Here is a 13,979-nt window from a genome sequence, read left to right as displayed (position 1 = left end):
TTCAAAAGATGACTGGATTGGAAAAACCTATGGGAAAAACGCATTTGAGTTGACTGGACAGTGAGGGAAAGTAAGCTGTAGGTGGCGGTATAATTTTAGACTTTTGGATGCCAACTGCCCTAAAACACAATAGAAGAAGAAGGAGAACACAGGAGAAGCCATAATCTGCACACCTGTTCCCCAACACTCGTTCACTTTCCATTGTGACGTCCTCCTGATACATCTTGAGTGCTGCAGATCAGCTAAACAATTCTTGGTAGGAAACACCACAGAATAACCGTACAACCATGAATGTTTACCTATGTTAACGCTAATAAGCTGCTCTTTTATTAGAATCCTGACTGTGAACTTGAGGGAGACAGTTTCAGTCGAGTTATTAGTGTTGAAATCCCGGTGAGTTGAAGCACACATTCTTTGCTAGTCTGTTGCTAGCCACTGTGAGGAGAGTTTCAAGGTTCAAGTTCAGATACTTTTCATAAAAACCAGTCGTGTTTATGAAAAATGTTGTCTAATGTTTGCATTGTACTTTTGTGCGTTTTGTATCATTGTTTTAATGTTCAGAAAAGATCGCTAGCGCTAATCGAGGCTAACCGCTAGCCGTTGGCCACGGTTAGAAGGGTCTCATTGTAATGACGTAGCGCCAATGGCTGGTTTGATTAGTGGAACAGCTCATAGCTGTATGAAATATTAAAGGCGCATTGTATTTATCCTATTTACATTACAGGCATTTGTTAGTGGAGTTAACTTGTCTCAATGTTTGTAGTACAGCTATATTGTTGAACTGAGCTGAATTGTTGAAGTTGTATTTTGGAGTGATTCATTTAATTCATATTCATGTTTAAGAGGAACTTATTAAGCTAATGTATAATAACAGTAAAAAGTTGTCATGTAAAAGTGGTTTTAAAAAAGCTACATATTTCATGTAATTATATTTTGTTCTTTATATCGTGATCTAAGGTATTTCATGATAAATATTCCATTTGTTTATGTTAAAGTATAAACATGATAAAGAATAATTCATTTCGTGTTAATTGAAGTATATCCTTAGTTATTGGTTATACTGTACATTATAAGATGGAAGGGAAAAAAGTTGATGAGGCTTCATGTCAGACATTCTGCACCATTTGTGTAGACTGTTTTTTGTTTACCAGATAAAATCTGTGAGGAATCTGTGATGGCGAGCCTAGCCCATGGGATTGTGTACGAACGTTGAAACGGTGTGGCCAACGTAGGATCAGTCCATAGAAGACATCTGACTAGCTTGATTAATTCACATGGACCCCAGATAAGGACACATGCACACTATTAACTCTACCAGGATAGTAGTACTAGTCATAGATGCAGAACATCCATGCACACACCTGCAAAGGGACAAAGAAACTGAACTCTTGGTTTTCTGAATCTTCAATTTCAAAGGAGTGCTGGAGTTGAGGATCTCAAATTGTATATATGTATTTTGTTTATTTTCTTCTTTTGAAAGCACTCTTTACTTTTTAATTTTTTTTTATTTGGTTTGTACACTAATTGCAGCACTGTGTAAATTGTTTTATTGCTATGGAGCAATAAATCTGTTAACTGTTCAAAGTCATTCTAACTCCTCTTGTGAGTTCTAAGGCAAACCGGTCCTTGAACCTAGGTTAGATGTAAGCATCTCTGTTATTTCCAAGACTAGAGGAATTACACTTACTATTTTCTCTTGTGCTCTCCGGCGCTTTCTATGCTGTAGCTGGCTATGTTGACCAAACCCTCTGCCTTTTCATCCTGTTGAAAGAAAAACATTTCAGTAAAACCACAGTTGAAAAAGTTGAACCCTAAAGTTAATTAAATAGCTTATATTGTGATTGACTCCAAGTCATACAAAATGGCTGTAAATATATAAAAAAAAAACAAATACACGTCTGGAAAGAATTAATTGCCTCCTCCCATATACCCACCTGTTGGCTGGTGTACCAGTAAAGTGAAGGCCCCTTGAGGACAAACCAGAATCGCTGCCACTTCTGGGTGATGAAGACACTGCTCTCCTTCCTCTTCTTCCACAGCCAGCCATCGCAGTCGGGACGACCTAACTCACGGCAGGACACCCGACGCCGACTCATAGCTGTCGACATTCCTGTGAGGAAATGACAACCAGGGGTAAGTTCAGTTTTTGAGTGGCAATGTAACAACGTATTAGTTCCTTGTTTTGATACAAGTGTCTGGCATTTATCATTTAACACCCAAACATGCCTAACTAGCAGTTACTATGCATTTCAGGTTCACTTCTCTATCTGATGTCCTTGCACTTTTCCTTACTGAACAGATTTAGTACTTCAAGGTCTCCTACTGCACCGACGCTTTAGTGTTGTCCCTCACTTGTAAGTTGCTTTGAATAAAAGCGTCTGAAAAATGAGTAAATGTAAATTTTTAAAGTAGTGCTGACCGATTAATCTTATTTTCATCGTCATCATGAAAAAAAAAGCGGGTTTGTCCCTCATGACTCCAGTCTATTTAGGTCTATTTACCACCATATAAAGCAGCAGGATCAGAAACTGAACCAAATGTTCCTTCTGACTGTCGATCTCTTCGGAGTGTGTGTATGTGCTTGCGTGTTGCAAGTGTCAGTTATATGCAGTTATATATGTTAAACTGGCAGGCAAATTAAATTTAGTATTAATTTAATACTACAAATAATAATTAACTACATTAATGGGAAAACAAGTCAAATATTGTTTTAACATTTGCAAAGGCATGAGCAATCAGCGATGATCTTCGATCACTCATACATCGTCCATCGGCACAACCCTAGTTTAAACGCACTCAAGATGCATTGAGGACGCTTTGGAGATCTGATCACTCAGACCACATTCTGAGGTGGTCTGGGCCACGTGTCCACATTCTTTTAGCAGTGTGAACACAAATGCGTCCTGGGCCACATTGAAGGACCGCCTCCACTGACACAGTCTGATTATTCCCGACACAGTTTCATAGGCCATGTTCAGGACTGGTATTAACATCTGTCTCGGATGATCCGATCACAAGTGGACAGCTCTCACTTTGTCAGTTCACACCTGGTTTTAAAATGCATCTCCACACTTATCGGACCCCCCCCCCCCGTTCAATTTTGTAAATGCAAAATTGAACAGTGTCATCACACGCTGCAAATTTTCCTCAACCTATTTCGAAGGACAAACATAAAATAATAGTTTTTCTACCACTTTGCTTATCCTTGTTCTTCTCTTCCGAGCATGGATTTTATTTTAGAAAGTACACAAATGCATAGCCAATACATTGTTATTTGTTGTAGCATATAATGAACCTATCTGTATGCATTGATTAGTAAGAATTCTTTTTATGAATAGCATTTAACAGTGGTATAATACTGAGGCCTTGTGGACATGCCTGTTGATCCTGAAGAAATGAAAATGGTATTTTTTCCCCCCATATTTTGCCTTTCAATAGAGTTGGTCTAGATGCCTGTCAACCCTATCTTGAATTCATTTTGAACTGGTTCTGGCTGAATGCTCTGCTTATGTTATAATAAAAATTGCACCTTTTGTAGAGCTCTTCTTAGTGTCTTTATTCCCCTGAAATCAGAAATCAGAACAAAATTCAGTCAGTGTTTTAAATGTAGTTTAATACAAACATCAACTGATCAGATTGAAACTAAAATGTGTAGTTATTTTCCTCTCACCGTGTGTCCCACCATTTCAGGGCAGGAACTGATGCTACCTCTTTCCTGGTCAGGTGACTGAGGTGAAGGACTTCTGAATGACCCAAAGTTCAGGGGTGAAGGACTTCTTCTGGGTGACGGTGACTGGTCGCTTCTGAGTCTTGGTGAGAGCCTCGGGGAGAGTCTTGAACCTTCCAAACCCTCAAACTCCCCTGAGAAAATGTGCACAGACAGTTAAATGACAGTAATGAAATTACTAATCAATACACCATATTCAGGACTGAATTTCTGTCTGCAGTCAGTGATCTACATCAAATAGTTTATTCCTATATCAACACCACAGTGTCTGAGCAATAAATGTAACTGGTTTTCATGGTACAAATGCTAGTAAATCCATTAAGCCAACAATTACTCAGACTAGTTTTCCATTATGATTCTGAAAACCTTTTTAATGTCAAAGTAAAATGAAATCCAACATTGTCGCCTAAACTGTTTTTAATACAGAAAAAAAGACTAAAGAGAATCAGGTGCACAATTTGAGACTAAAAAGCTGAAACTTCCCGTACTTTATGGGCTAAAGAAAAACGGTTAAAACTGAAAGATCTCAGGGACACAGATTTAAAATTGCCTTTATAGTAGCTCATAAATTGAGTTTTTATTTTACCTGCAGACAATGTATCGTGGATTTTCTTTCTTACATTATTTAGCATTTTTAACATTTTTTCCAAGTGATATATTTAAACGGCTTAAGTGATAGTTATTCTTTCATATCTGTTTAATAAAGACAACTTTTTTGCTGAACCCCCTCAGCACTATGTTCCAGCCAATATCCTGCTTTTAACAACTGAAACATATTGAGGACTTTTGAGGGAAGAAAACATCTTGCAAAAGGCCTGGATTTCCTCTACAATACATTTCTTACCTGAGGCTGTCAGTGGTGACAACCCCCTTTGTTGGTTTTGATATGAATTGAGAGTCAGACTCCCCTCCAGCTCCTTGTCTGAAGACAACTCTGATTCCTCCTGTCCCATATGCTGCTGTTGTACCTCTGGCCCGTGAATAGCTTTCCTGTAACGGAAAACAGAGTGAGCATGACACCAATTGAAATAACTCACTGATGGTGCATTCAGGTGCTTCTCAGAGGCTACGACATCTAAGAAATTAGAATCGGAAATCAAAAAGCATGTAATTTACAGAAAAATACACATCAAGCAAACATGGAAGTGTGTTTGACAAAAAACGTTCCTTATATACGCAGTAGTATGAAGTGAAAACTGGTCAATAGTAATAGTATAAACAACCTGTATTGTCACTTTTAAGGAGCTATTCGTAAATTTTGCCATTGCTACATTGCCAACATTAGCATTAACAGCTGTTTACTTACCAGTCTAGTCAAGAGCAGCCATCATTGCATTTTATTTATTATTATAATATATAATATATGGTTATTACTTGCCCTCTGAGCAGCGCTACTTCTTCAGGGCACACTAGACTTAAATGGCTAAAATGACTCAGTATCAGAAAGTGATGAGACAGGCTGACCGGGAGCTTGCTGGTTAGCATGCTAACTTCAGTAGAAGAAAAGACGGGATAGAAATAAAAGCAAAACAAAAGGGTTGCTTTCCACTGCTGGAGACGGCTCTTGACAAGTAGAGGAATGAAGTTTGATGCTATACTGGTAAGTAGACAGCTGTTAACACAGACGCTAACACTGGCTATGTAGCAATAGCAAAACTTACAAGTAGCTCCTGTTTAAAGGAATGAAATATGACTCTATATGCCAGAAGTATAAAGTTTCTGCTTGTTTTTTTTTTCCCTTAGACTCAAGCTGTAGTGTGTCAGCACATGACGGGATTATTTACAACCTTAATGCACCATCCCTGCCTACTCACTCCATTTGTCTGGGTAAGCCTGCTCCCCATCAGCTTTCACTGTCTCTTTTTGACTCTCCATCACTTTTTCCTCCCTTCTCCTATTTTTCTTTTTATCCCTCCCCTTGTGTATGTCTTTCATCACCTCTCCAAAACTCTCATCTATTCATCCTTCTCCTCGATCATCTCCTCCTTTTCACTCATTTCCAGTCAGACGTGGGTTGTTGGTCTGTAGTGGAATTTATGGCATTTGCAGTGTGACCTCAGCGCAAACCTACCAGTTCCTGGCAGATTAACAAGGTCAGAAGGGTTCGTGGGAGGTTCAGCTCTACTGAGTAAATCTGAGTAAATTCCCATAGATCACAAATCATTTTACTGGTTAATCCTGAAAATGCTTTATTTTCATAGCCAAGATTAAATTCATTTTTGATGAGAGACCCAGACACTAGACCTAAAAATAGCAAGATAATTTGCTTTTAAGGACTTTGCTTCTCATCTACAACTTACGATTTTGCATACTCTAATTATTTACGTTTTTTTTTTTTTCACCCTTTATCTTCATTTCTACCACAATGCTCCATAGCACAACCTTTGGTCAAATATCCCTCATGACACTGTTAATTTTTGAATTTACACATATAAGTAGAGTACATGAATGTATTTTGATTGTATGAATCATTCAGTTGTATGCAATGACTTTCTTTGCTTTCCTACTCTCACCTAAAAGACAGCTAATCAAAGCTTATTTTAAATAGAGCCAATTTACTGTATCAGCTAAATATATAGTTTCTTCTCATGGCTTTCCAAATGATTGCACATTTTCTTTTCTTTTTTGTTGTTGTTGTTGCCTTTCATTGAATATTTAATTTTATATTAAGAGACTGATATTTTTTGCTATCTTATATATAGAATATTGTGGAATTGAGAAACTATTAATGGATAAAAAATAACCCAGGTGGTGATTTGTTTTTGGCTTATCAACTGAAATAATCACATCAAAATTGAATATGCTGCTCAAGATGACCTTGTATACACAGAATTATTAAAAGGTAACAGCTAATTATAATAAGAAAAGCTAATTTATGCTCTCACCTAAAAGATAGGGACCTGACAGATGCTGCTACCCTCTCAAATATGGAGTGCCTTGGATTCTCCTCCTCGTCCTTTTCGTCTTCCTCCTCTGACCTCTCTTCTTTCTCCTCTTCCTGAAAAGAAATCAGCATAAATAAGCGTGTGTGTGTGTGTGTGTGTGTGTGTGTGTGTGTGTGTGTGTGTGTGTGCGCGCGTGTGTGTGCGCGTGCGCGCTTAAGGGTTAGGGGAATAAGGAAGTGGATGTCATGTGGGTTATAATGGTGCTTTCTCCTAGGTCTCCATTTGTGCAGTGTAGCTCAGGAGATGAGACAACACAGACACACAACTCTTGAAACTCTTGCTAAAAGCAGGGAATCTTGTGAGGGAGTTGATACACACAGCCGATTCACTTCTCCTCGTGTGTGTTCTCACAGCCTGCGCCACCAGCTAGATCTGCGATTAACATGGTAATGGTCACAAGGGGGTGTGAAATACTCAGAGTGTGAGTGTGTGTGTGTGTGTGAGTGCGCACTCTCAGATGCAGCATGTAACTCGGTGTGTAGTTCAAAGACAAACAACAGTTGGCATAGTGACTACTGAAAGCGTGTACGTGTTTATGGAAACGGATCCTAAGTGATGTTACATGGAAGTCGAAGAGAGGATTCTAATGTGAGGGAAGGTCCAGGTTCCCCTGACATAAACTATGTAAACAATCCAGCTTCTGAAGGATGATTTGATGTTTCACCCTGGGATGTAATCATCCTAAACTTAAACCGAGTGGCTCATTATTAAAAATTGTACACGTGCAACAATTATACTGTTGGCATATGGTTTCTTCTAAAGGCTTCACAAATGAATAGAAGATTTCCACATTTAAGTTTTCAAGCCTACAAGCTTGTGAGCAAAAAAGTAACAAGATTAAAAAAAAAAAAAGAAAGAAAATTCTAGTCTGTGTGGTGAGTAATTTTAATCTATGCACAGACTTTCCCATCGTTCTGGCCGAGCGAGGCTGGTGGTGAAGGTACTGTGTGTGACACATGGATGAGGAAGCAGATGATGTAATCATAGTGTAAAAAATCTAAATATTCATTAAATCCCAATATTTTATTTATTTACTTACTACCATGTAACCCCGGATAGTGTACAATTAAACACTGTCTTTGTAAATTAAAAGGGTGGGTATACACACACACACACACACACACACACACACACACACACTTCACTGATTACTTGGAGAAAGGTTAATATAATTGGTGGAGTGATGAAGTGAGTGGAGAAAGATCCCTGACCTGTGTGGGGGAGGTCTGCTGAACTGGGTCTCTGAGTCGCGTTGACCCAGGGATCTTCTTCAGGACCAGAGTCACTCCACTGGGATTCTCCTGCAGCTTCTTCACAAGATTTGCTCTGCTCCAGCCGACCTGACACAGTGACACACATGATTACTCCAGTACGAATGCCACAGATTCAGACGCAGGGACAGTAAATGTGCTGAACTTTGTGTGTGTGCTCCTTTTGTAGCTGAGACAATAAACAGTTCGTATTGACAAGAAGCCTGAAAGACTGACAGGACTACAAATATACAGTGCAATGGCGCAATCCAAAATACATGCAGGCTAGTGTACGCATACTCTATATCATACTCTGGATCACTCACTACTATCTGGTCGTTGACTTGAATCACTTCATCACCAGCCAAGATCTTCACATAGACATCTGTTGACGGCTGCATGAGGAGAAATGACACAAATAAGAACCTGTAACAACCGTCTTGATGTTGCCCTGGACCTTAAGAAAATCCTAAATGCACACTGATGGCGATACTATAATTTAACAGGTGTGAGAGAGAGAGAAGCAGTACAAAGATAATGCCCACCTCCGTGCGATGTGTGCACGTTTGTGGGCTAGTGGTCACGTATCTTATTTGCAGTAGCTGTGGTGATGCAACTACAGAAGGAGAGTCTCGAGTACTTTGTTGACATCATGGAAAAATAACATCTCCATCTCTCTCTGTCCCACAGGAGAGCTGCCCTCACACTCATTTTACAAGCCCTCCTTATTTTGGCTGATGAATACTCCTCCATCCTCCCATGGCTCGCTTGTTTATTTAACAAGCCCCCTGATGTCACTGATCTTTGGCTTTCTCAGAAAATCATGCATCCGTGCTCCTACGGAAGCTTTTATGAGTATTAAAAGGCAAATCACTTAACAAAAATCGACATACTAATAATACAACAATACACAGACATATAGTTATTGTTAGCAATGCTGTGTCGTGATTGTTTACAGCATTTAATGTCTGCAGCATTTGGAACCAGCAGCCTTGAGAAGGTATTTATAAATACAAAGTATTTGCTGCACAAGGGCTCGGATTGGTTTCAATTTCAAAAGAGAAAGATAAGCCTACAGCTAAAAATAATGTGTCACACAAAAGTACTTCCAAGGGGATTTCTGCCTAGTACAGAGCTCATGCTCTCATGATAAATGAAACTTTGCAGAGCAGAATTTAAAGCAGAGAAAGACAGCATTGTATACCAATTCTCCTGCTACTGAAAACAACCACTAAGTGAAATTGCCACAAACATAAGAGTTCGTGTGTTTTTGAAAAGGAGCCAGATAAAGAAAACTGCCAACTCCCCCTCTTTATATTTGCTTTACATAACTGAAAATATACTCCCAGTTCCTTTATAGATGAAAAGCCCAGACAAACAAGTACAATGTCAGAAGCAGAAGTGTGAACAAGTGTAAAGGTGTTATCTCCTGCAGAAATATACGACAGACCTGAGCCGCACAGTAATAACTTGTTACCTCTTATACATCAGTGTTCTGCCACTTTTTAAAAGAAAAAAGACAGAACCAGGTAAGAACTGAAAGACTGGAAAGGTGCTAGACTCTCTGGAATGTAACCCACAGCTCTTTGCGTGGGGCTCCTGCAAAGAGACAAACAGGTTGAAATGTTTGGTCTGGAGTTGGAGAGGAGCAGTGGTCTGTAATGCTGCTCTTCAGAGGACTGGTTTTAAGAGCACTGAGATGGCAGTGATGGTTAACTCTGCGTGGCTCGTGAGTCAACAGTGAAAGAAGGAAAGTAAATGGGGGATCCTGACCTCAGCAGCAGTTCCGGTCACGTAGTGGTTACTGGAGCCAGTGGACGTTATCTCAATCCCCTGAGAGAAAGAGAAACCGATGTTATATACACTTCAGACTTTGCCATGAATGTAACACCACTGAGTCAAAATGATTCACCATAATGCACATTGCTCTGTCTGTGGAGATATTGATGTCTGTCTCCAGGTGTATCGATGGTTCAGCCTGTAATTACCCATCAGCCTGCCCTGACTGATTATTTTAAGTCATAACGGGAATAGGGAGAGCCAACTAATCACACCCCAGACCAGCCCCGATCACCTAATCAATACATACCACACGAGTAACAGACACATGGATAGATTTAAACTTTGAACTGGAAAGAGCAGATCCTGGGTGTTCATCTCCTGCTATTACCCATAAAAACAACATTGGACATATGAATATTACTCTATCAACTTATTTGCTGAAAAATATCCATCTATTCTGGGTTTTATTGGCAATAGCTGTGGCACATGTACATTTCAAATTCTGGCTGTAAAATTCAAATGTGAACCTGAAAATGTCACAAAGTTACACTGGTCAATGTCAATGTGGGGCCTTTAATTTTAATTGGCAACACTTTACTTTAAACCCACCATTTAGCATTTAGCATCATTTTACATTTATTGAATGGTTAATGGTGTGATGTAGCTGTAGTCAGGTGTAAGCCAAAATGTGTAATGATATAAGTGAGTAAGATAAGTTATAATTGTCAACAAATACTGTGCATTAATAAAAACTAACGATTTCAGGTGTGTACAGCTAAATTATAGTGCTTTATTAACCACTTATTAAATGCTATTTACTGTTTATAAATACCATAAATTGTGCTATTGATGATATAAGCTTAAAGTGAATATATAATAGTATAATATATATTATAAACGTAATATTTTGTTCATTTTGTTTTGCATCCCCTATGCTAACCACCTATTCTGTTAAGTCCAAAGAAAGGGCTTTTATGCTGTCATGAACATCACTTCCTGTTCTTTAAGCTAAGGTAGCTGAGGAAAATGATAACTAGCTTGTAAATTCAGATTCACGTTTACTTCATAACTTGAACACGTGTACATCGTGTTTTGTACACTCAGTTTATGCGACTCATAATTCTTCCTGCCTCTCATTTCCCTTTCTGTCTTTAGTTCCGTTTACTCTCCATGTGTTTGTGGATAAACAGGTGTTGTCGCTAGTTGTCAGGTGCGACAGCGTTCCTCTGTTGACACATTGAAACAAGAATTACCCCCCGACACCCCACTACTCTTACATGTGGTATTATGTATCCAAGGGCACAAACTCAAACAAAACATATTGTCTACAGCATCAGAGGTGATGATGCACATAAATTCTGTGAAGACAGAATGCACTGAAGATGATTTGAAAGGCCAATCAAGTGGGTGAGCGAGCACGAGGAGCTGAGACTTCTATTATCTAACAAGAGAGATTTTTACCTAATGGGCTGAGTACATGAAGGGAAGGAAATTGGACAAATGCACTGAACAGAAAGGCTCTTTAGTAATGAAACCTAAAAGGATACTAGATGATGTGGAGAATAGGCAAAGAAGAGAGCTACAATTGTACTCAACTGAAGGATAAGTCATTAAGAGAAAAGACGAGGCAGGAATAAAAAAATAGTTTATGAAGAACTTCATGAGAGAGTGTTTTTGAGAAAGTAAAAAGAATAGAAGCTGGTACAGTGAGAACCTTGAGTTAGATGAAAGAAGAGACGAGTGGAACCGAGTGATGATGGAAACCTCCAGGCAATGATGAAGGTAGAAAATGAAAACTGAAAATGACAAGGGAGAGGGAGAGAATAAGAAAGACAGAGTAAGACTTGATTGTTAAGATTCTGGTGAAGTGATAGAATGGGGAGAGGATTTTAAAAATGATACTAACGAGATGGTAAAGTGCTGCACAGATGAAATGAACAGATGTGGCAAAAAGAAGAAGAGGCAGAGCTCTTGAAAAAGACCTTAAAATGGTTTAAGAGAGTTGATGGAGTGAATAAATACTGAATTTAAAATGTAATGTTGTTTTTATTAACATTGAAATATTGTGCCAGACGGCAGCAGACCAAATACACTAAGGTCATTGTTATTCTTAAAATCAAAAGTATTCCTTGCTTGAATAGCACAGCTTTCAAAATTGTATGAAAAAAATAAACATAGTATGAGAAAAATAATTCTAGTATGAGATGATAATAGTGAGGCAGAAAACAATGATCATAGGGCTGCAACCAGCAATTATTTTTCATTACTGTTTAATCAATTATATCTATTCTTTTCTTGATTAATCAATTTTTTAATTTATAAAATATCAGACAATAGTAAAAGATGTCCATCAAAATGTTCCAAAGCCTAAAATGGTCTTTAAATTGCTTGTTTTATATATATATATATATATATATATATATATATATACACACACACACACATCTTATACATTATCAAATGGATCATTGGGACCCCCACAGACAGACCCCATGTAATACTGTATAATTTAAAGATCAGAAAGTTAAGCATACATACATGCTGCATCTTCTATATGTGTTACAGTTACTGTATATGCTAAAATATACTGTAAAGTAAAAGTGTTGGGACATAATATAGTAACTAGATATAAAAAAAACTTTTCATTGGCTCTACATCAGAGGTAGAAAGGGAAAGAACTTACCAGCTGATCACCAGGTGACACAGGCACTAAGTCAACACTCTCAAGCTGGGCAGTGTGGGTAAGAAGTGCTTCAGGGCTGGAGTTCAGGATCTCGTCGCACACCGCCACCAACTGACGGCACTGGTGATTGTAACACAATTTACACTGATGAGAGGTCGGTTTGGACTACAATTTATTTGGCATACATTGTAATTCTGTCTGATGTACTTGAAAGAATATCTCATTCAATCCTTCACAAAGTAAAAGGAAAAACCTAAATGATATTTTAAATTACTAATAGATAGAGTAAAATAGACAATGGACTTACTATAGAGATGATGTCCTTTTCCTTTTCATAGACAGTGGTATCCTGTTGGATGAGTCAAACAACATGACATGAGTTCCAGTTTCACTAAGCAGAATGGTAGTAATATGTGATGCTGATATTGATTTGTGGAAATGGGACATTCTGACTCAAAACTCATGTCCTATTTCCTCCTCACAGCATGAGTCAGGAAGTGAAAGACCATAGGTGTCCGGAGGCAAGAGGGACATCGTTCCAGTTTCAGTATGGAAGGGGAGAGGCACCTCTAATGTTGTGTAAAGTCCACCTAATCCAAGGATTCACACTAATCCCACACACATGCGCACACACTTTATGCACAGGAAGTGTATGCAAGTGTGCACCTAACACATGCACACCCATGCAGGAGGTCAGTGTCACAGTTATTAGAATCAGTACAGTGGAACTGAAGGGCTTAATCTCTGGTTTCCGGGAGGAAGGTGTAGATAATGCTCCTACAGGCATTACTATGAGGCACCAGAGCTGGCCTGGGAGCTGGACAGATAAGGGGGAGGCTTTGAATAAAGGAGGATGATGAGTGGTTAAAAGAGAGGAGGGTAGATGTTTACGCAGCACTGAATAGTTATTGAATAGACTAGTGCCACGTACCATTACTGCCTATAAGCTAATTTGCAATGCCTGATGATGTCTGAGTTACATAATGGCTTGTAAGGGGAAACTAATCCCTGTGAAAAGTAATAAGGGATCAACTGTGAACACGGTTGGATTTCTGGGCTAATTAAAGGCTGTGACACAAGGCTGGAGGGAAGGGTACGACTAGGAACTAGGGGAGGTTTATGTCGTGTTTGCTGGTCAGTTTAACTGGTTTGCTTGTGTTTGTTGTTGTGTGTGTGTTGCTTTATTACCCTCTGGTATTTGTTTGAGGATGGATACCTGAGAGAAGCACTGCAAGATGTTGTGTATAAACACTTGATGTCTGGAGATTTATCATGATCCCTACTTGAGTAAATTGACCTTGTCATGGCACACTGGCTGCATGCTAGTAGCTACTTAGCTAGCTAGCTGCTTAGGCTTAATTCATAAACAGAAAAAAAGACATTTAATTACGGATAGATATTTAAAACAGAACCTCAACAAGAAGACTGACTTTAAAAGACATACACAGATTCAGTTATATATAAAAAAAACCCTGATTCAATATGAGGGAGAGCCGGGTGCAACAGCCGAAGCCTCTGAGAGCCTGCTGCTAACCAAAACATATTTAGTGCAAAAAAGTCCTGAGGAAATGCATCTGAAAATAAATTTAGGA

At 38.7% G+C, this 13,979-nt stretch overlaps 1 protein-coding gene across 2 annotated transcripts in view; it reads right to left on the bottom strand.

Annotated features, from left to right (window-relative positions):
- cnksr1 (connector enhancer of kinase suppressor of Ras 1) overlaps positions 1 to 13,979 on the bottom strand; it is a 29,245-nt gene that overhangs the window by 4,289 nt on the left and 10,977 nt on the right. For both annotated transcript variants that reach the window (XM_023399520.2, XM_087172096.1), the window contains 11 exons: positions 12,695 to 12,736; positions 12,388 to 12,507; positions 9,696 to 9,755; positions 8,249 to 8,317; positions 7,884 to 8,012; positions 6,613 to 6,725; positions 4,572 to 4,717; positions 3,671 to 3,861; positions 3,530 to 3,563; positions 1,935 to 2,110; positions 1,688 to 1,761 (listed from right to left, as the gene is read on the bottom strand). In XM_023399520.2, the coding sequence (XP_023255288.1) occupies positions 1,688 to 1,761; positions 1,935 to 2,110; positions 3,530 to 3,563; positions 3,671 to 3,861; positions 4,572 to 4,717; positions 6,613 to 6,725; positions 7,884 to 8,012; positions 8,249 to 8,317; positions 9,696 to 9,755; positions 12,388 to 12,507; positions 12,695 to 12,736 (1,154 nt within the window). The remainder of the gene's footprint in view (positions 1 to 1,687; positions 1,762 to 1,934; positions 2,111 to 3,529; positions 3,564 to 3,670; positions 3,862 to 4,571; positions 4,718 to 6,612; positions 6,726 to 7,883; positions 8,013 to 8,248; positions 8,318 to 9,695; positions 9,756 to 12,387; positions 12,508 to 12,694; positions 12,737 to 13,979) is intronic.

Source organism: Seriola lalandi, unplaced genomic scaffold, assembly GCF_002814215.2.
Source record: "Seriola lalandi dorsalis isolate HSWRI2012SDOR001 ecotype SW California unplaced genomic scaffold, Sedor1 jcf7180002052042, whole genome shotgun sequence".
NCBI lineage: Eukaryota > Metazoa > Chordata > Actinopteri > Carangiformes > Carangidae > Seriola > Seriola lalandi.
Note: the sequence above shows the minus strand (reverse complement) of the source record. Positions and strands in the feature narration are given on the sequence as shown.